Source organism: Mizuhopecten yessoensis, unplaced genomic scaffold (genome assembly GCF_002113885.1).
Source record: "Mizuhopecten yessoensis strain PY_sf001 unplaced genomic scaffold, ASM211388v2 scaffold1379, whole genome shotgun sequence".
In the NCBI taxonomy this organism is placed as follows: Eukaryota; Metazoa; Mollusca; class Bivalvia; order Pectinida; family Pectinidae; genus Mizuhopecten; species Mizuhopecten yessoensis.
The window spans coordinates 1,060,513-1,077,169 of record NW_018404017.1 but is presented as its reverse complement, the minus strand read 5'-3'; the positions used below and the strand labels follow the sequence as shown (position 1 = coordinate 1,077,169).

Below are 16,657 nucleotides of genomic sequence, written 5' to 3'. Positions count from 1 at the left end.
ATAACCTAAAGGTGATTGTAATTGTTTGAATAGAAATTTTTTTTCTGTTCAAATAGTTTTAAATATAAATTAATCTGTGAACGCTGTTTCATACTCCCTCAGCATACAAAGTCTCATTTTAATTATCTTGAAATCAAATGATAGTGCTTACGTAGTTAAAACATACCTGATTCAACAATATCTATCAATTGTACATGCATATTGTTTTATTTATTTGGCGAATAAAAATCCACGCGATAACAATGAAAAATTCACAAAGAAAAATATACACGACACTTAAGTAACCTTTATCTAAGTTTTGCAGCTATGGAGTAATACAGTGTGTACATCGATTTGTCTACTGAGAATGTTAACAACACGAACAAATAAACAAAATCTAAAAATATACAGACACGTGATCTAAACTCAAGTATCTGTCTATGATGTAACCTACGGCGTGATATAGATATATATACAGCCACGTGATCTAAACTCATGTATCTGTCTATGATGCAACCTACGGCGTGATATAGATATATATACAGACACGTGATCTAAACTCATGTATCTGTCTACGATGTAACCTACGGCGTGATATAGATATATATACAGCCACGTGATCTAAACTTTATTTCATGTATCTGTCTATGATGTAACCTACGGCGTGATATAGATATATATACAGACATGTGATCTAAACTCATGTATCTGTCTATGATGTAACCTACGGCGTGATATATATATATATATAGACACGTGATCTAAACTATATTTCAAGTATCTGTCTATGATGTAACCTACGGCGTGATATAGATATATATACAGACACGTGATCTAAACTTTATTTAAATGTATCTGTCTAAGATGTAACCTACGGCGTGATATATATATATATATAGACACGTGATCTAAACTATATTTCAAGTATCTGTCTATGATGTAACCTACGGCGTGATATATACATACACATATAACGTTTCAACATCCAGGAAGAGCGAATCGTGCAAGCAAAAAGTCATTCATTTGCAAGATAACTGTGCCTTTTCGTTACTTTTGATTTTCAGATGTATTATCCTCTTGAATAAGTCTAATAACAAGAGCAAAATTATAATCATTTAAATCGAGAGATTGTAACCAAAGAAACTATTTCCATGATCATACATTAATGACTATCAGATAAATGCAAATGTTTTAACCAACATTAAGATAGTTGCTGTTTAATCTATATGGTCATACATATTCCCCCTGTACTTTCCTATATTGACATAAACTTCCCTTGCTTTGTTAATTATCTTTAAATATATATTTCACAGTTCTAACCTTGATGTCCAAGTATTTCAATACTCACATTTTGATATCCAGCATCAAGTACTGTATCGTTTAAAACGAAATCATCGTATCCAATTTTCCTCTGCATATAATTGGCCTGCAACGTACAAAAATAAAACTAAGAAGTCCCGATATAAATATAGTCTTACATGTTCATAAGCAAAGCTCTTACACTTTAAAGCAACAAAGACATCGTGGTATACACAAATTATTAAGAACAAAAGGACATGTTAAGCAAGTTCATAATGTACGTTCTTCATTTAATAAAAACATAGAAACTCTTCTGGGTGTAACGTTATTTTTAAAAGTGATGATTTGATGTGTTTTCTGTTTTTATAGCATGATAGACAGTTAAAATACAGCCGCATAAAAGGTTACCTGAAGGATATGTTGGAAACGAAATTAAGGAAATAAAATGAATAGTTATCACATTAAATCGCAAATAAACAAGACTTTAACTACAAATCATAACCAGAAAAAATCAATTACATTGTACTTAAACCACATACATTTTGTGGATCTTATTTCTAAATAGGCCTAGCTAAAGCGAAGGAAATCTGGTCATTTTTTTCCCGCTACATGAAAAATTACACACTATGTCAAAAATTGGATACAATTTCAGAAGTTTTGTAGTTTAAGAGTTCGTTGGAAAACCAGAATGCAAATTTGCGGTCTGATCAGACACAATAATTGTAACGATGGCGGAATTTATAGGACAGGTTGAGCTGTTAAGCACTACACAACATATTTTTTTTTATCTGAACAGCAAGAAAACTTCTTACAAAAATATCGCCATTGCGTCAAAACTTATTGCGTATGGAGATGTCTACCTTTTCCTTTGCTAAAGTCTTTGTGTAATCATCCATCCAGGTTAGCTCCTCTAGTAACTCCCCATAGGCTTTCTGTATACCGTCGATCATCAGATTCATCTAATTCATTAAAAAATCAAAATGTAGATTTAAAACAGTGGTAATAAAAGTACTCAACATAGCGAAATATACATGGAATCAGGATATTCCGAATTAATAATTAAAATTATTTTTAATTGATGAAGCCCATTTTACTTCCTACGAGTGTGGAGAAATTATCATTTTAACAGTTAAGTACTGTTGTAATATGTCAGTCCAACAGACGACAATAGAGCGATCACAAAAATTGACAATTTGATAATTGGGTATTCATGTAAACGTCATATTGATTGCGGGATTTTAAACGACTGGATAAGTGTTGGTATTGTATTAGGGTCAATGTATCTGTATTTCAGCGAAAAAAGTGTTTCTGTATAACATATGATTGTTTTCCTTTTGCAAACTCAAATTCTCTCTTATTTGAACCACAAGTGCGAAACTAGATATTGTTGAGAATTTAACGATTGCACTGTTAACCAAAATATTACGTCAGCTTCATTTCTGGCCCTTTCTTACATATTGTGTCCATATTAAATTAGCGTTAAGCCTGGTTAAAGACGTTAAAGCTATTATTAAACTCCTAATTAACCATTCAGTGAGAAAATTGATACACTGTAACATAAAAAGAATACCAAAAAAAATCAAACAGTTCTTACGTCACTTTTAGCTTCCTCGTCAAATTTCTCTTCGACATACAGCCGCCCAACAGCAGTACCAAAGTTATTGTTGACGTAAGAGGTACACTTCTGCCAACGTGGACCACTGCCCACTCGTCCGGTTAGCACCTGGCAGGTAATAGTTATGTTTATACAAATGACGTATTAAAAGCAGCAGTGTGCTTAAATTATCTATCTTCCAGTTTTAATTAAACGAGACAGGCAATAGTGACAGAGGAAGATAAACCTTGGTAAATATTTAAGTAGTATTATCTCTTTAAGAAAATGACATAAACAGTTTCATAAAGAAAAATCAATGCTATCTTTGCATCCATATTTTCAAGGAAAATATTTATCAACCTAAAGCTACAAATCATGATAATAACGTTCTTTTTAAAGCGAATACAAAAAGGACAAACCAAGCATATGAAGTATATATATATACCTGCCAACGAAATTACACAACACAGGAGACGGTTGCAAGTTATATATACCAGTGCGATTGATTGGGATTATATTAGAAGCGTGCAAACCTTGTTGTATTCTGTCATCATATTATCAAATCTGGACGGCAAGTTCACAATTCTGTTTTGCATGATACTCCATATTACATAATTAGCAACAGTCCTGAAAATAGAATATTCAGTTTGGTAATCTTCAATTTTTAAAACGTACAGCATTTTATATGAACACCATTCAGACGCAGACTATCAAAATTAACTATAATCTCAGGTGTTGCCTATACTGAAGTATATATATCGATAATCTTTCAAGTTAACAATGAAAGTTGTTCATGATATTTGTTCGTCATAGCCTACGCATATTTCAGAAATCTGTTGTACGTTATAAAAAAACGTTATTTAAATAGAGCAATAAAAAGATAAAAAAATTAATATTTATTTGATTATTTTTGAAAATGTCAAATATTTGGATTAACCGTACCTTTTTGAAAACTGTTCAAGAGTTACAAAGAGCTTGTCAAAGTATCTTGGTTCTTCAACGATAATGGGCTCGTCGTCCTGGATATGCATATTGATGTTCTCCATGCCAAATACGTTGTTAATATATTCTTTCCATACAAACTTAAACTGTAATACAAATACGATAGTCTTAAAGTTATATGTTAAAGTGCTGTGACGCAGTTATGTGGAATACTTTATTTCTGTTTAAAGTGTACAACTTTAAACCTATACCAACATTACCAAAAAAACGAAAAAAAACCCGTTAACGATGACTGTATAAGTTTATAATGTTTCAAGACATCTAACAACAGATCTGAAAAGAACTAAATTGCCACTACGAGTAAAGTTAGGATAATATAAGAAAAACGATTAAAACATCATGCCAACAAATTTAATATCACTTTTCCAAATACAGCAAAATTAATAAAATGTATAACCTGTTACTGTACTTCTGTGTCTGCTGACTTACTTTGGTCGGTTCAGGAAAAGTGGTGGCGAGTTCACCAACTGTATATTTGTTGTATAAATCCTCACTATTCCGTCGCCAGTTAGATGGTATTGTTATCTGCAAAAATAATGAAATTTTATTTTCACAAAGTGTTAAGGTACCAGAGTACAGTAGAAATGGCATGATCCTTAAAATAAAGGGCATGTCTCAGATAAACATGGATAGTGGATTCCTCCTGCACAACACACCTATATATATATATATGTATTTATAAACTAAATTTTGAATACATTAGCAAGTAGAAATTTTTATCTTAAACCCTGTCTGAAATTAAATATCACCTTCTCGGTATCAGAAATACTCACGTTTTAGCATAGGTCGTTTAACTGGATTTTTTTACAATATTTACACATGTGCTGAGTACAAAGATAGACTACATGAAAAGCTAGCTTTTGTTGTGTAGACACAGATTTGTAAATGGCCAAAAATGTAGTCTCAAACTATTTTTTTTTTTTTGAATATGAAGCCCACATAGTCCACTTCATCATGAATATGCCAATTTGAGTGCTGATTTTTTTTCCGATTTTGATACATGTAATATTACAGGGGTTATTCATTGTACAAAAATATCACCCATTACCACCGTGCGGTACTGTACACTGCTGCCAAAGCATGCTCGTCCGTACATCAAAATCAATAAATGTTTTGGGTAAATTGTTTTTATGATCGTGATTTAAAAAATAATTATTTTTGTTCCTTAATAGTAATTGAATTTGTATAAAGAAAAGTTCGTTAATTAAAAAAAAGGTTTTGTTTTACAATAACCATATCTGCAATGTTTTCAAATTTATTTTAATGATTAGTACAAACAGTGTATCTGCTATCACAGGAATTGAAAACAAATAATAGATTGAGTGGACTGCTGGTGTACAAAGATAAATAATTGATTGAGTGGACTGCTGGTGTACAAAGATAAATAATTGATTGAGTGGACTGCTGGTGTACAAATATAAAGAATAGATTGAGTGGACTGCTGGTGTACAAAGATAAATAATTGATTGGGTGGACTGCTGGTGTACAAAGATAAATAATTGATTGAGCGGACTGCTGATGTACAAAGATAAATAATTGATTGAGTTGACTGCTGGTGTACAAAAATAAATAATAGATTGAGTGGACTGCTGGTGTACAAAGATAAATAATAGATTGAGTGGACTGCTGGTTTACAAAGATAAATAATAGAGTGAGTGGACTGCTGGTGTACAAAGATAAATAATTGATTGAGTGGACTGCTTGTGTACAAAGATAAATAATTGATTGAGTGGACTGCTGGTGTACAAAGATAAATAATTGATTGAGTGGACTGCTGGTGTACAAAGATAAATAATAGATTGAGTGGACTGCTGGTGTACAAAGATAAATAGTTGTTTGAGTGGACTGCTTAAGTACAAAGATAAATAATTGATTGAGTGGACTGCTGGTGTAGAAAGATAAATAATTGATTGAGTGGACTGCTGGTGCACAAAGATAAATAGTTGATTGGGTCGACTGCTGGTGTAGAAAGATAAATAATTGATTGAGTGGACTGCTGGTGCACAAAGATAAATAATTGATTGGGTGGAATGCTGGTGTAGAAAGATAAATAATTGATTTAGTGGACTGCTGGTGTAGAAAGCAAAAACGAAAGAAAGTTTTTTAATAGACTCAATGCTGTATTCCGGGAAATTTTCGCAATGTCAAATATTGATTTTTCCATAGTAAATCCATATTCGCTCAGTGTTAATTCGCCCTTCACACGTATCTAATCTTTATATTATAGATTGTATTAATGTTTGCTGTCATAATCATTTGCCCATTCTATGGAAGGCAAACAAGTGAAAGTTTAATGTGGCGAAAGATATATACCCATTTCAAAGTAAAATAAAATCGGCCAATATATCTGAAACGAAAAATTTCAATCATTAATAAACAATCATTGTTTGGACATACATTAGCTAGTGCGATTTCAAACTCGATCTGATCGTTGACGTCTTCGTCAACAGTAACAGGATCAGCACCAAAGTCAAGCAGCACCGATTTGACTAGATTCTCATAAGCCAACAACTTCTCGTCATTACGTCCCTTGAGAAAGAAGCTACGCCCTGGCATGTTCAAACCTGGCTGGTCTGCCTGTAGGATACATTTAATAAAAACATGACTTATAATACAAAAAAAACTCCTACCAATAAATTTTCATAAATACCTAACCTACAATAGGATAACCGTCAAACCTTGTTTAAAGCTAGTATTGTTTTTTAAACTTTATACAAATGTCCGTGTATCCTTGTTTTATATCATTCTGTTTAATGCATGCTGTTTTATGAATCCGTTTTTTATCTATTGCAAGAATCACAAGACGTAATGTAAGCTTAATACTATATGTGTATCACTGAGCAATACAAAGAGGACATCGTAAATGAATATCGTATATCCAGATTTTTTGGTGTGAGGTTTATGTCATTTTCGTAAAATCATGTCACATGCATGTTAACATAAATTAAACATAAAAGCGTTAAATAAGATATTTCATTATTTCTGTTTTCAGGAGTTTAAAATGAATTACCACAAATACTCCAGTAAATTCTACCAATATTACCAGACATCAGTTTATTCAATCAAATTAACGATTTGTATCACCAATTCAATTATTATAATATCATAGAAAATAACTAAGGCTTTAGTCTTAAACTGAGTCTAGTTCTGTGATTATTTTTTCTTACAAATATCATTCGGGCGCTGGAGTTTTTCGAGTCCACGGATACGTAGAACCCTATTAGCGGGTTATTGTAATACAACATCAACTTGCTCAATAGGAGACTTAGGTCGAAGGAATCTTCATTCCAGTATCCTCCCGGCCTATCGTCAAGTGCTGGCCATCCACCGAATGAGTCCAGCAGATCTATGGCTGCTGATAGGTTTCTTTCCTCAATGTTTGCTACAATTGAACGATGTGCTGTGTAATCATTACTGTATTTGCTGTGGGTTATAAGGAGAAATTACTTATGATCCGTATCTAACATATTTTGTGTTGAAAGATCATACGTAGGAAGGCAAATAAAATGGAGTCGAAAGCAAACTATTTCATGGAATATTATTATTTCGACAAACAGACCGTGTACACTGAAATAGTAACAACAAATATAAGCGTCTTAAAAATGTGGTCTTTGTCATTAAACATTGTGACGCAAGGTGCTATTGTTTTTGAATATATATAAAAAAAAAAATTGGGGGGGTGGGGNGCAGACAATTGAACAGGTCGTAAAATCTTCATGAAATCATCATAAAGTTACTATGAGGGCACACCGAGCGTGGCATACTGGACGAAATACTAGATTATCAGGAGCTCCTAGCTAGGTCATCTGGAAATTATATGAGAACATGTCAGTTGAATGACACCACGTTTAGACTAGTTTTCAAGTATTTAAAATGACATACTTATATTGATACAGGACTTGTACATTTTCCTAGCATACTGTACTGCCTTGGGCTCGCCCGGCAGTGATTCTCCTTCAAGTAAATCTGGAAATGAGATATCGTTTATGCATATTTGTAACAAGACAATGTCATTAGGGTAATACTTCCTTTAACAACATCCAGAAAAAAAACCAAAAAACAAAAACCCATTTCATAGTTAAGAAATAGTAATCAATGGATGTGAACAATTAGACAATAGAGATACATGATTGTCTATAAATATATTAATTGATATCAAACATCAACAAAACAATATCACCCAAGTTTATGTGATTCATTATATAAAAGTACTCAAACATCTTCATTGAAAAATCTCGAACATGCTTGTTCGACATCCGTTTGTTTGACAAGCATACGAAGCTTTATTATATTGGTACCATATAAGAATTGCGTCCCTGTAACTAAATGCTCAATACACGAAATGCAACAGAACATTAATTTAGTCGTTGCCTTGAATTAGTAAACACAAATAGCCATCCCGTTTCTAATAATAACGAATTAAATTCGGAGCAATGAAACAGCAACGAAGGCAGAAAGACGAGACACCTTCGCAAACATTTACATCATGCACCTCAGAAAAAATAAGAGCGGAGACCGGATGTTCCGAAGGAGAGTATCCTTTTACTACCTGTGGCACCGGTGAGGACGTTTTAATTCGAATCAATAAGAATAAAGACGCAATGGATGTTTTTTAACTGTTGCTTTTGTTTACACATATCGAGTTTTAAACATTAGAGTTTTATTGCATAAATAATTGGGTTATTAATTTGTCTTCACATAATTGTTTGAAAGTATAATTTATCCTTTATTAAACAGACAAATTAGAATTTTTATGTGGAAACGCATTCAGGATATAAACAGATTAGTTGACTATTGAAATACAAATTATGTTAAGCTTTAAAACCAGGAATGAGCGGTTCTGCATTCACTCCCCACTCTTAAATAATTTATTCTAGTAGAGTATCCACTTAAGATTAACATCTTGTAGAATCGGCGTCAAAAATTGTATTTCAAAGTCTGCCGAGGTAATAGTAGTATTAGTGGAAGAAGTCTGGATGACATATATATGTGGACCATGCCAGGTATGTTGGTTCTAAATGTATATTTAAAATGAAATCGTTTATTTGGACGTTTACATACCATAGACTACCATAATGATGATATCTAAAGAAGACATGAGTGAGCATCATAATGTACCGATATATGTGTGTGTGTATTTCAGGATAAAACAGTAATGTATATCTCCTGCAGCCCAGATTTCAAAAGACTAAATATAAAAATGTATTGTGGTTTCGTGACTACGATGCAAATTCGACTGAATAAACTTCTTAATAACATGTCGACATACCATCCGTAATTCATTGTTATCAAATATAGATTCGGGTGTCAAGGATTGATGCAAGGTTTAACATATCAATGAAATACTTGACGTCAACATCCTTACATGTTTCATGATACTTCACAAGCAAATATAATATGTTTTCTTTAACCTTACAATCAAATGCAAAATTGAAAGAAGAAAAAAAATAAAAAAATATAACGTCATTATGTTTGGTTCGCAACAACTAGAATCGTATGCAAACAAGTACAGTTGTTGACGCCACTAACAGAAATATTTTACCATCATTACAAAAAAATAAAACCTGCTGACACAACGAAAAACACAGACTTGCCAACTCATCATTTCCCCATCCTTTCCCAAAATACACATTCATTCTATCTTCGAGACAATCTCAATTTATGAGTTCATGCCATCAAATGAAAACCTCTTTCCTTACAGAAATCAAGCCCGAGAGCCTGAGGTTTAAGTGCAGAAGTAAAAACATTTCAAAGTATTATTTTTAAAGCGATTGTTCATATATATATAAAACGGAACATCGGTATACCTCGGTACAAAACGTATTATATGATATCTCAAGTTACAGTAAAGCATAGTACAGCTCCCCTATATAGGGTTCAATCACAGCTACCCTCTATAGGGTTTGAGCACAGCTACCCTCTAAAGGGTTCGAATCTACCACACTCAGTTCCTAAACCAAACATTGTATGGGTTGTGGTTGTTTCATATAATTTTTTTAATTAAGAATTGCAAAAATGTTTAAAGAAAAATTAATGACATAATTTTTCATTTTTGCATGACCTGAACATAATCAAAACTCACATTTAAGGGTGACCTGAACTTCTTCCCTGAGAACACTGAACCTCGCCAGATAAGTTCGATGTTCTGGGATCACGTGTGTTTTCCTCCAGTTACCGCAGGCATAGTTGTAGAAGTTGTCACAGGGGTCTACACTGAAGTCTATATTGTTATACACTGACGCGGCTGTAAAGAGGTCAGACAGATTATTTACGTATGTTAAAATTCTGGACATTTCGCGGTTATTATATTTCTAGAATTAGTACGCTGAATTTATTACAGACGGTAAACATTTCCTATAATCATAAGCTTTATGTCCCAGTGCCCAAAACGGTCATGAGATCAATTAAATCGTGGTTGATATTCATTGCCAGGAATCTTTGAAAATATACCCTCGCAAAAATAAACAGGCATGCAGTATGTAAGTAGAATTGTTATCAGAGCCTATCAACTTGCTTATCATCACATATTTTTAGAATTAATTATCCAGCATAAGAATTGGTGTTTCAGTCACAAAAACGTTATTGATATAGTATTTAATAATTCCCTTTTTAAAACCATTGTTTACATTCTATTATATTTCTGTAACATTAGACCTTTGGAAACGTTCGTTTCTTGTACTATAGCCTGATGTATGTACATACTATTATGTACATCTTCTTCTTCTTAAAATGCGAAATTGAGGTTTTTGAAGTAAAACCAATTTTCATGATGTAATACTTACCATAACTTTAGTATGCATATACAATACCTACACCCATCTTTGTAGCCCAAAAACAAAAGATTCAAATATCCCTACCTCCCTACCGTGACGTAACCTCTATCTCGATGACAGAGCCACGGAGTGATCTCCCTTCCTCAAACCCCCTTTTATGGAGCCTAAAGGCAGCCAGGATGAGGAGGCAAGGGGAGGAATACAGGGTGGGACTCCATAAAGTTATGGTAAGTATTACATCATGAAAATTGGTTTTACTTCAAAAACCTCAATTTCATTTCAGTAATAATTACCATAACTTTAGTATGCGAATTCGTCTTACCGTAGTGGAGGCTTCGAATCCAGGCAGACCAGGCTGACGGAACAAACTCGAGACATGCTCAAGGTAGGGAAAAGGTTCAAGGAACCCCCCTAATAAAGCCCCGAAAGTAATTAAAAAATGGAAAACCTCCCCGTGAAACGAGCAGGTGTACCACCGTGGTGCCTGATAGCATACTATTTAAAATCACTGAATTACTGTGGAGGAACAGCCACAGACTGTGCAACCACCACCGGTCCAAGGGAATACAATCCATCAGAATGAGAGGCCAAGGACCGGAGATAAAAATCCGTGAAGGTAGTCTGTCCGCGCCAGAAAGCTGCGGACATGACCTCCTGAAAGGGGGACCCATTGAGGAGGGCCCATGACGCAGCAAGGGCCCTGATCTCATGCGCCCTCACCTTATACAACGCCCGAACCTGATCATCCGAGTGGTCGTAACCGTACTTGATGACCTGACAGATCCATCTAGACACTGACTGAGAAGAGATATCCTGTTGACCCTGCTTAATGGGCAAAAACAGACGAGATCGAGGACCTCGCCCCCCCCTGGTTTTATCGAGGTAAAACCTAAGCGCCCGACAGGGACAGAGCAACCTATCCCGTTCCTCAGCTCCAACGAAGGCAGTCAAAGACGGAATCTTAATCGGATCGGGCGAGAAGCCAGGAACCTGATTCTTAGCCATAAAGGCAGGATCAGTGAGAAGGGTAACGGCAGAGTAATTCCTGGACCATCGGAGGCAAGAGGGGTGAGAAGACAAGGCATGAATCTCACTCCTCCTTCGACCTGAGGCCAGGGCAACAAGGAATACCACCTTGTAAGTAACAAACTTCAAGGAGGCAGACGCTAAAGGCTCATAAGGTGCCCGCATCAGCGATTCGAGCACCAGTGGCAAATTCCACTGCGGAGCCAACTGCCGGACCCTAGGCCTGTCCAACCCAAACCCCCTAATCAAGGCAGAAAGAGAGGAGGACGAGCCTACCTCCGACCTACCATGAACAGAGAGAACACTAGCAATGGCCGTGCGATAACCAGCGATAGTGCCAGGGGCAAGATTGCGGTCCCTAAACAGCCAAAGAAGGAAGTCCGCAATCACCTGGACAGTAGCCTTGATCGGATCAACCTTCCTGCCGACACACCAATCACAGTAAATCTTCCATCGTGACTGGTAGACGGCAGATGAGGAAGCCCTAATTGATCGAGCGATGCGATCTGACACGTCCCTAGAAAAGCCCGCCTGAGCGAGGCCTCCTGAGATAGCTTCCACGCGTGAAGGTGGAGGATCTCCGGACGAGAGTGCATCGTCCTGGAACGAGGCTGGCGAAGGAGGTTCGCTCTGAGAGGAAGAGCCAGGGGCTCTTCCACCAGAAGCGACAAAAGCTCCGGAAACCAAGGCTGCCTCGGCCACAGGGGCGCTATCAGGAGGAGGGAACACTGATGCTCCCGAAACTTCTGCAGCACCCTGCCCACCATGTTGAAGGGTGGGAATGCATATGCATGCATTCCCTCCCAATCCAGAGACAGAGCGTCCACGGCCCAAGCCCTTGGATCTGGTACCGGAGAGACAAACGTTGGCAACTGATTGTTCAGTGAAGTGGCGAACAGGTCTATGTGAGGCCTGTCCCACACCTGACAAATTCCCACGAAAATCGAGGGATTCAGTTGCCACTCTGTCAAAACCGGCTGGCGGCGCCTGGAAAGAGTATCCGCCAGAACATTCAACCTGCCTGGTAGATGCTTGACACAAATTGTCAACTGCATTTCCTGACATAGAAGCAGAATGCGGATAGCGAGGGCACACAGGGTGTGAGACCTGGTTCCCCCCTGTCTCTCCAGATACGCGACAACCGTAGTGTTGTCCGTAGCCACACAAACCACCTTGGAATGCAGGATCTCCCGAAAAGACTGCAGAGCCAACAGAACAGCCCTCATCTCGAGCACATTGCTGTGCTCCGAGAGCTGTTCCCCAGACCACTCCCCCGACTGGCAACGCCCGTCGAGATAAGCTCCCCACCCTGTCATGGATGCATCCGTGTACAGGGTCATAGTGGGAACTGGCTTGGACAAAGGAACCCCTCGGAGAACATTGTCCTGATGAGTCCACCAGCGTGCGTACTCCTTGACCGACTGGTTCAGAGGAAGCAAGGCTTCCCAATCCCTTGAAGAAGGGACCCAGTTGGCAAGGAGAAACATCTGGAGAGGCCTGATGTGAAGTCTCCCTAAGGGGACCACATCGGCCAGGGCGTTGAGATATCCCAGAAAACTGAGAAACCAACGTACCTGGACTTGAGACCGGCCGATAAAGGTCAGAGCAAAAGCCCTGGCCTTCTCGAACTTCTCCATCGGTGGAAGGGCGATGCCCTGAACCGTATTGAAACGGTTCCCCAGAAAAACAAAATCCTGAGATGGGGAAACCTCCGACTTTTCTCTGGAAGGAATGAAGCCGACCTTGAGTAAGAGTTTCAGAACCAACCGGGTGACCTGTACCAGAGACTCTCTCACTAGGTGGAGCATGAGGGAGTCGTCGAAATAGATGTGAACATCTATTCCTCGAGAGTGCAGGAATCCCACGACCACCTGCAGCAGCTTGGTGAAAACCAAAGGTGCAGTCGTGAGCCCGAACGGCATGGCCCGGAACTGGAAGACCTTTCCGTTGCAAGTAAAACGGAGGTACTTCCGTGCCGACTTCTTGATGGGGATGTGGAAGTAGGCGTCCTTTAGATCTACTGAAGTCGCCCACATTCCCTCTCTCACGGAGGCGATAATACCCCGAGGAGTCTCCATCTTGAAGTGAGGAGAATCTACGTGCTTGTTGAAGGCACTTAGATCTATGATGGGACGCCACGCCCCGGACTTCTTCCGAACCAGAAACATTCTGGAGTAGAACCCGGGAGTGCATCCCGACATAGGAACCTCCTCGACCGCGCCCTTGGAAAGCATGGTCCTTACTTCCTCCTGGAGCGCCAGAGCCTTTTCCGGATCCCCCGGTGGAGGAAAAAAGATTGGCTCTGACGCTAAGGGCGGATCCCGCACTAGCGGAATGCCTAACCCCTCCTTGATCACAGACAAGGTCCATGCGTCTTCCGTAATTTCCTTCCACTCTGGAAGGAAAGCAGAAAGACGACCCCCCACAGGAAGATCTGGTCGAGGCAGATCGAGACCTTGCCAGGCAAGAGAATCGTCTGCTGACCCGAAGCCTAATCCTGCGGGAGAAGGACCTAAGCTTGAGCCGAGAGGACTGCATTCCTCCCGGCCAAACTCGTCGTCTGACACGACCAAGGAGGGAAGAAAAGAGTCAGGAACCCTTCTTCTTACCCCCAGGAGGGTTCTTACCCTTCTTACCCTTCCATTTGTTGCCCTTGAAGGGAGGCTTATACTTGGGCTGCGCAGAGGACTGCGAAGCCGAAGGTTTAGCCTTCTTCTTAGGAGGCGCTGACCCCTGCGAGGTACTGGCCTTCTCAGCCTGAATCCTCTTCACCAGAAGTGCAGAGGCGACCGAGTCCTCCTTCAAATCCTTCTGAACAGAAGGAAGGGCCCCTCCAAAAAGAGTGGACCCTGAGAAGGGGGCAGTCAACAGTCTGGAACGGTAAGGCTCATCGACCGGGCGATTTTTCAAAACTGAAAACCGCCTAGCCAACAAGACATTGACGAGGGATGACACCTGTAAAGCTGCCAGCGCTCTCAATGCCCCGTTCAGGGCAGAGGTCACTCTGTCCTGGATGTCGGCCTGCTCTGTCTCGGTTATCCGACCCTCAGGCAAGTCGGATACCCTATATAGACAAACCGTCAAGTAGTCTATATACGACAGAATCTGGATGGAGAGACGCAGCAGTCTCTCCATCTTGTGGTGTTCTTTGGGACCGAACACCACCTGGTCCACCGATTTACCGGGCCAAGCTGCAAGTTCCCTCGATTCCAGCTTAGCTGGTTGAGGGGCAAGCAGACCATCATGTGTGGCATAGTCAGTGGCGTGCACCTCTGACAAATCGCCAACACTGAGCTGCAACCCAGCATACCCAGGACTACGGGTTGAAGAAGAATTCTTCCCTAAAACCCGAGACTGGGCGGTGGCCAGAGCTGAAGACACAATGGTGCCTTCTGGCAGAGAGCGGTCCGACCGAGCGGACACCCGAGGAGCCACCAAAGAACCCAAAAGGGTGGTGGACTCGGGGACAGATGATGCCGAAGGTGGTGGGCAAACCTCCTCCCCAAGAATCCGGGAAACGTCAGCCCTAAGGCCCCGCATACCGGATAACACATGCTGGGCCTCAACCTCAGCAGCCTCAGGGTCTCCCTCATCCTGGAAGTCCTCCTCTGAGGGCAAGCCCTCCTGAGGACTGTCGTCAGACGACTCGGAAAGACCAGCGTCTATATCCGAACAACCAGGTGAAAGATGAACAACATCATTGTCCTCTGCCATACCCGCGCCCTCAACGTCCATAGCCTCCACACCATCCAGACCAGAAGCCTGGGGCGGAGGAAATGGGCCAGCCAGAGGGGCCAACCCGAGAGAAGGCTCCCCGTACCGGCGTTTAGGTGCAGTGCGCCTAACGGCCGTGGCTGTAGGTTTAGGCTTAGTAGCCAAAACCCTACCCTTGGACCCAGAGACCAACGAGCCTGCCCGAGAGGCAGAAGTCCTAAAGGTCCGACACACCTTCTTAGGACCGGCCGATAAGGCCCCCGAAGTAGCAGAAAGTTGGGGGGGGTCAACAGAACTGCTAACACGTCTCCGCGAGGGAGAGACCAAACCCCAAGGATTCCATGACGGAAATGCCATGGGGTTAAACCCATATCCCGGAGGATAGGGGAAAGGTCCCGCGGGCTGGGAGTGACCCCAGAACTGGCCAAACTGGCCTGCCTGAGACTGGGGCTGGCCAACTTGCCCAAAGGGCGAAGGTGGACCGCCACTCCCTCCAGGTGGAAACCCGGACATGTACGGGCTATGCTAACACGTCTCCGCGAGGGAGAGACCAAACCCCAAGGATTCCATGACGGAAATGCCATGGGGTTAAACCCATATCCCGGAGGATAGGGGAAAGGTCCCGCGGGCTGGGAGTGACCCCAGAACTGGCCAAACTGGCCTGCCTGAGACTGGGGCTGGCCAACTTGCCCAAAGGGCGAAGGTGGACCGCCACTCCCTCCAGGTGGAAACCCGGACATGTACGGGCTAAGCCCGTAACTGCCGGGATGCTGCCGCAACCCAAAACCATCCGCAGGCTGGTAAGGGCGGCCCAAGGATGGTTGCCCGCAGGCACCCGTATACCCTAAGCCAGGGGAAAACGGAGGCCGGAAACCGGCCCCCTGTCCAGCAAACCCAACCCCTGGGGGGAAACCCCCCAGGTTCCCAGAAGAATGAAACTCGGGACCGGACCTAATAGGACCGGGTCCGGGTAACTGACCGGGAGGGTATGCCTGACCAGCATTGATGCCGGGATTAGTGAGCTGCGCGTCACTAATCCCGGTAGACACAGACAATCCCGAAAGAAAGTCTGTTGTCACACCAGGACCTGAACCCGAAAGAACAGGCCCGGCACCAAGACTGTCCCCAACGACAGCACCACCTGGAATGCCGGGATCACTGACAGAGTCAGTGACCGGCGGCCGGTAGTCCCTACCCGAAGGCAAGCGCGAAAGCTTACGGGCGTTCCCGGCCAATTCGACCCTTGGCTGTGCCAAGCCAGGGTCAGGCT

At 40.8% G+C, this 16,657-nt stretch overlaps 1 protein-coding gene across 1 annotated transcript in view; it reads right to left on the bottom strand.

The window, feature by feature from the left end:
- Positions 1-16,657, bottom strand: part of LOC110460788 (neprilysin-like) — a 42,580-nt gene that overhangs the window by 5,841 nt on the left and 20,082 nt on the right. The window contains exons 4-13 of the mRNA XM_021513940.1: positions 9,957-10,118; positions 7,757-7,840; positions 7,042-7,256; positions 6,272-6,451; positions 4,304-4,399; positions 3,815-3,960; positions 3,406-3,499; positions 2,873-3,001; positions 2,139-2,237; positions 1,328-1,405 (exon numbers count right to left, since the gene is read on the bottom strand). Coding sequence (XP_021369615.1) covers positions 1,328-1,405; positions 2,139-2,237; positions 2,873-3,001; positions 3,406-3,499; positions 3,815-3,960; positions 4,304-4,399; positions 6,272-6,451; positions 7,042-7,256; positions 7,757-7,840; positions 9,957-10,118 — 1,283 coding nt within the window. The remainder of the gene's footprint in view (positions 1-1,327; positions 1,406-2,138; positions 2,238-2,872; positions 3,002-3,405; positions 3,500-3,814; positions 3,961-4,303; positions 4,400-6,271; positions 6,452-7,041; positions 7,257-7,756; positions 7,841-9,956; positions 10,119-16,657) is intronic.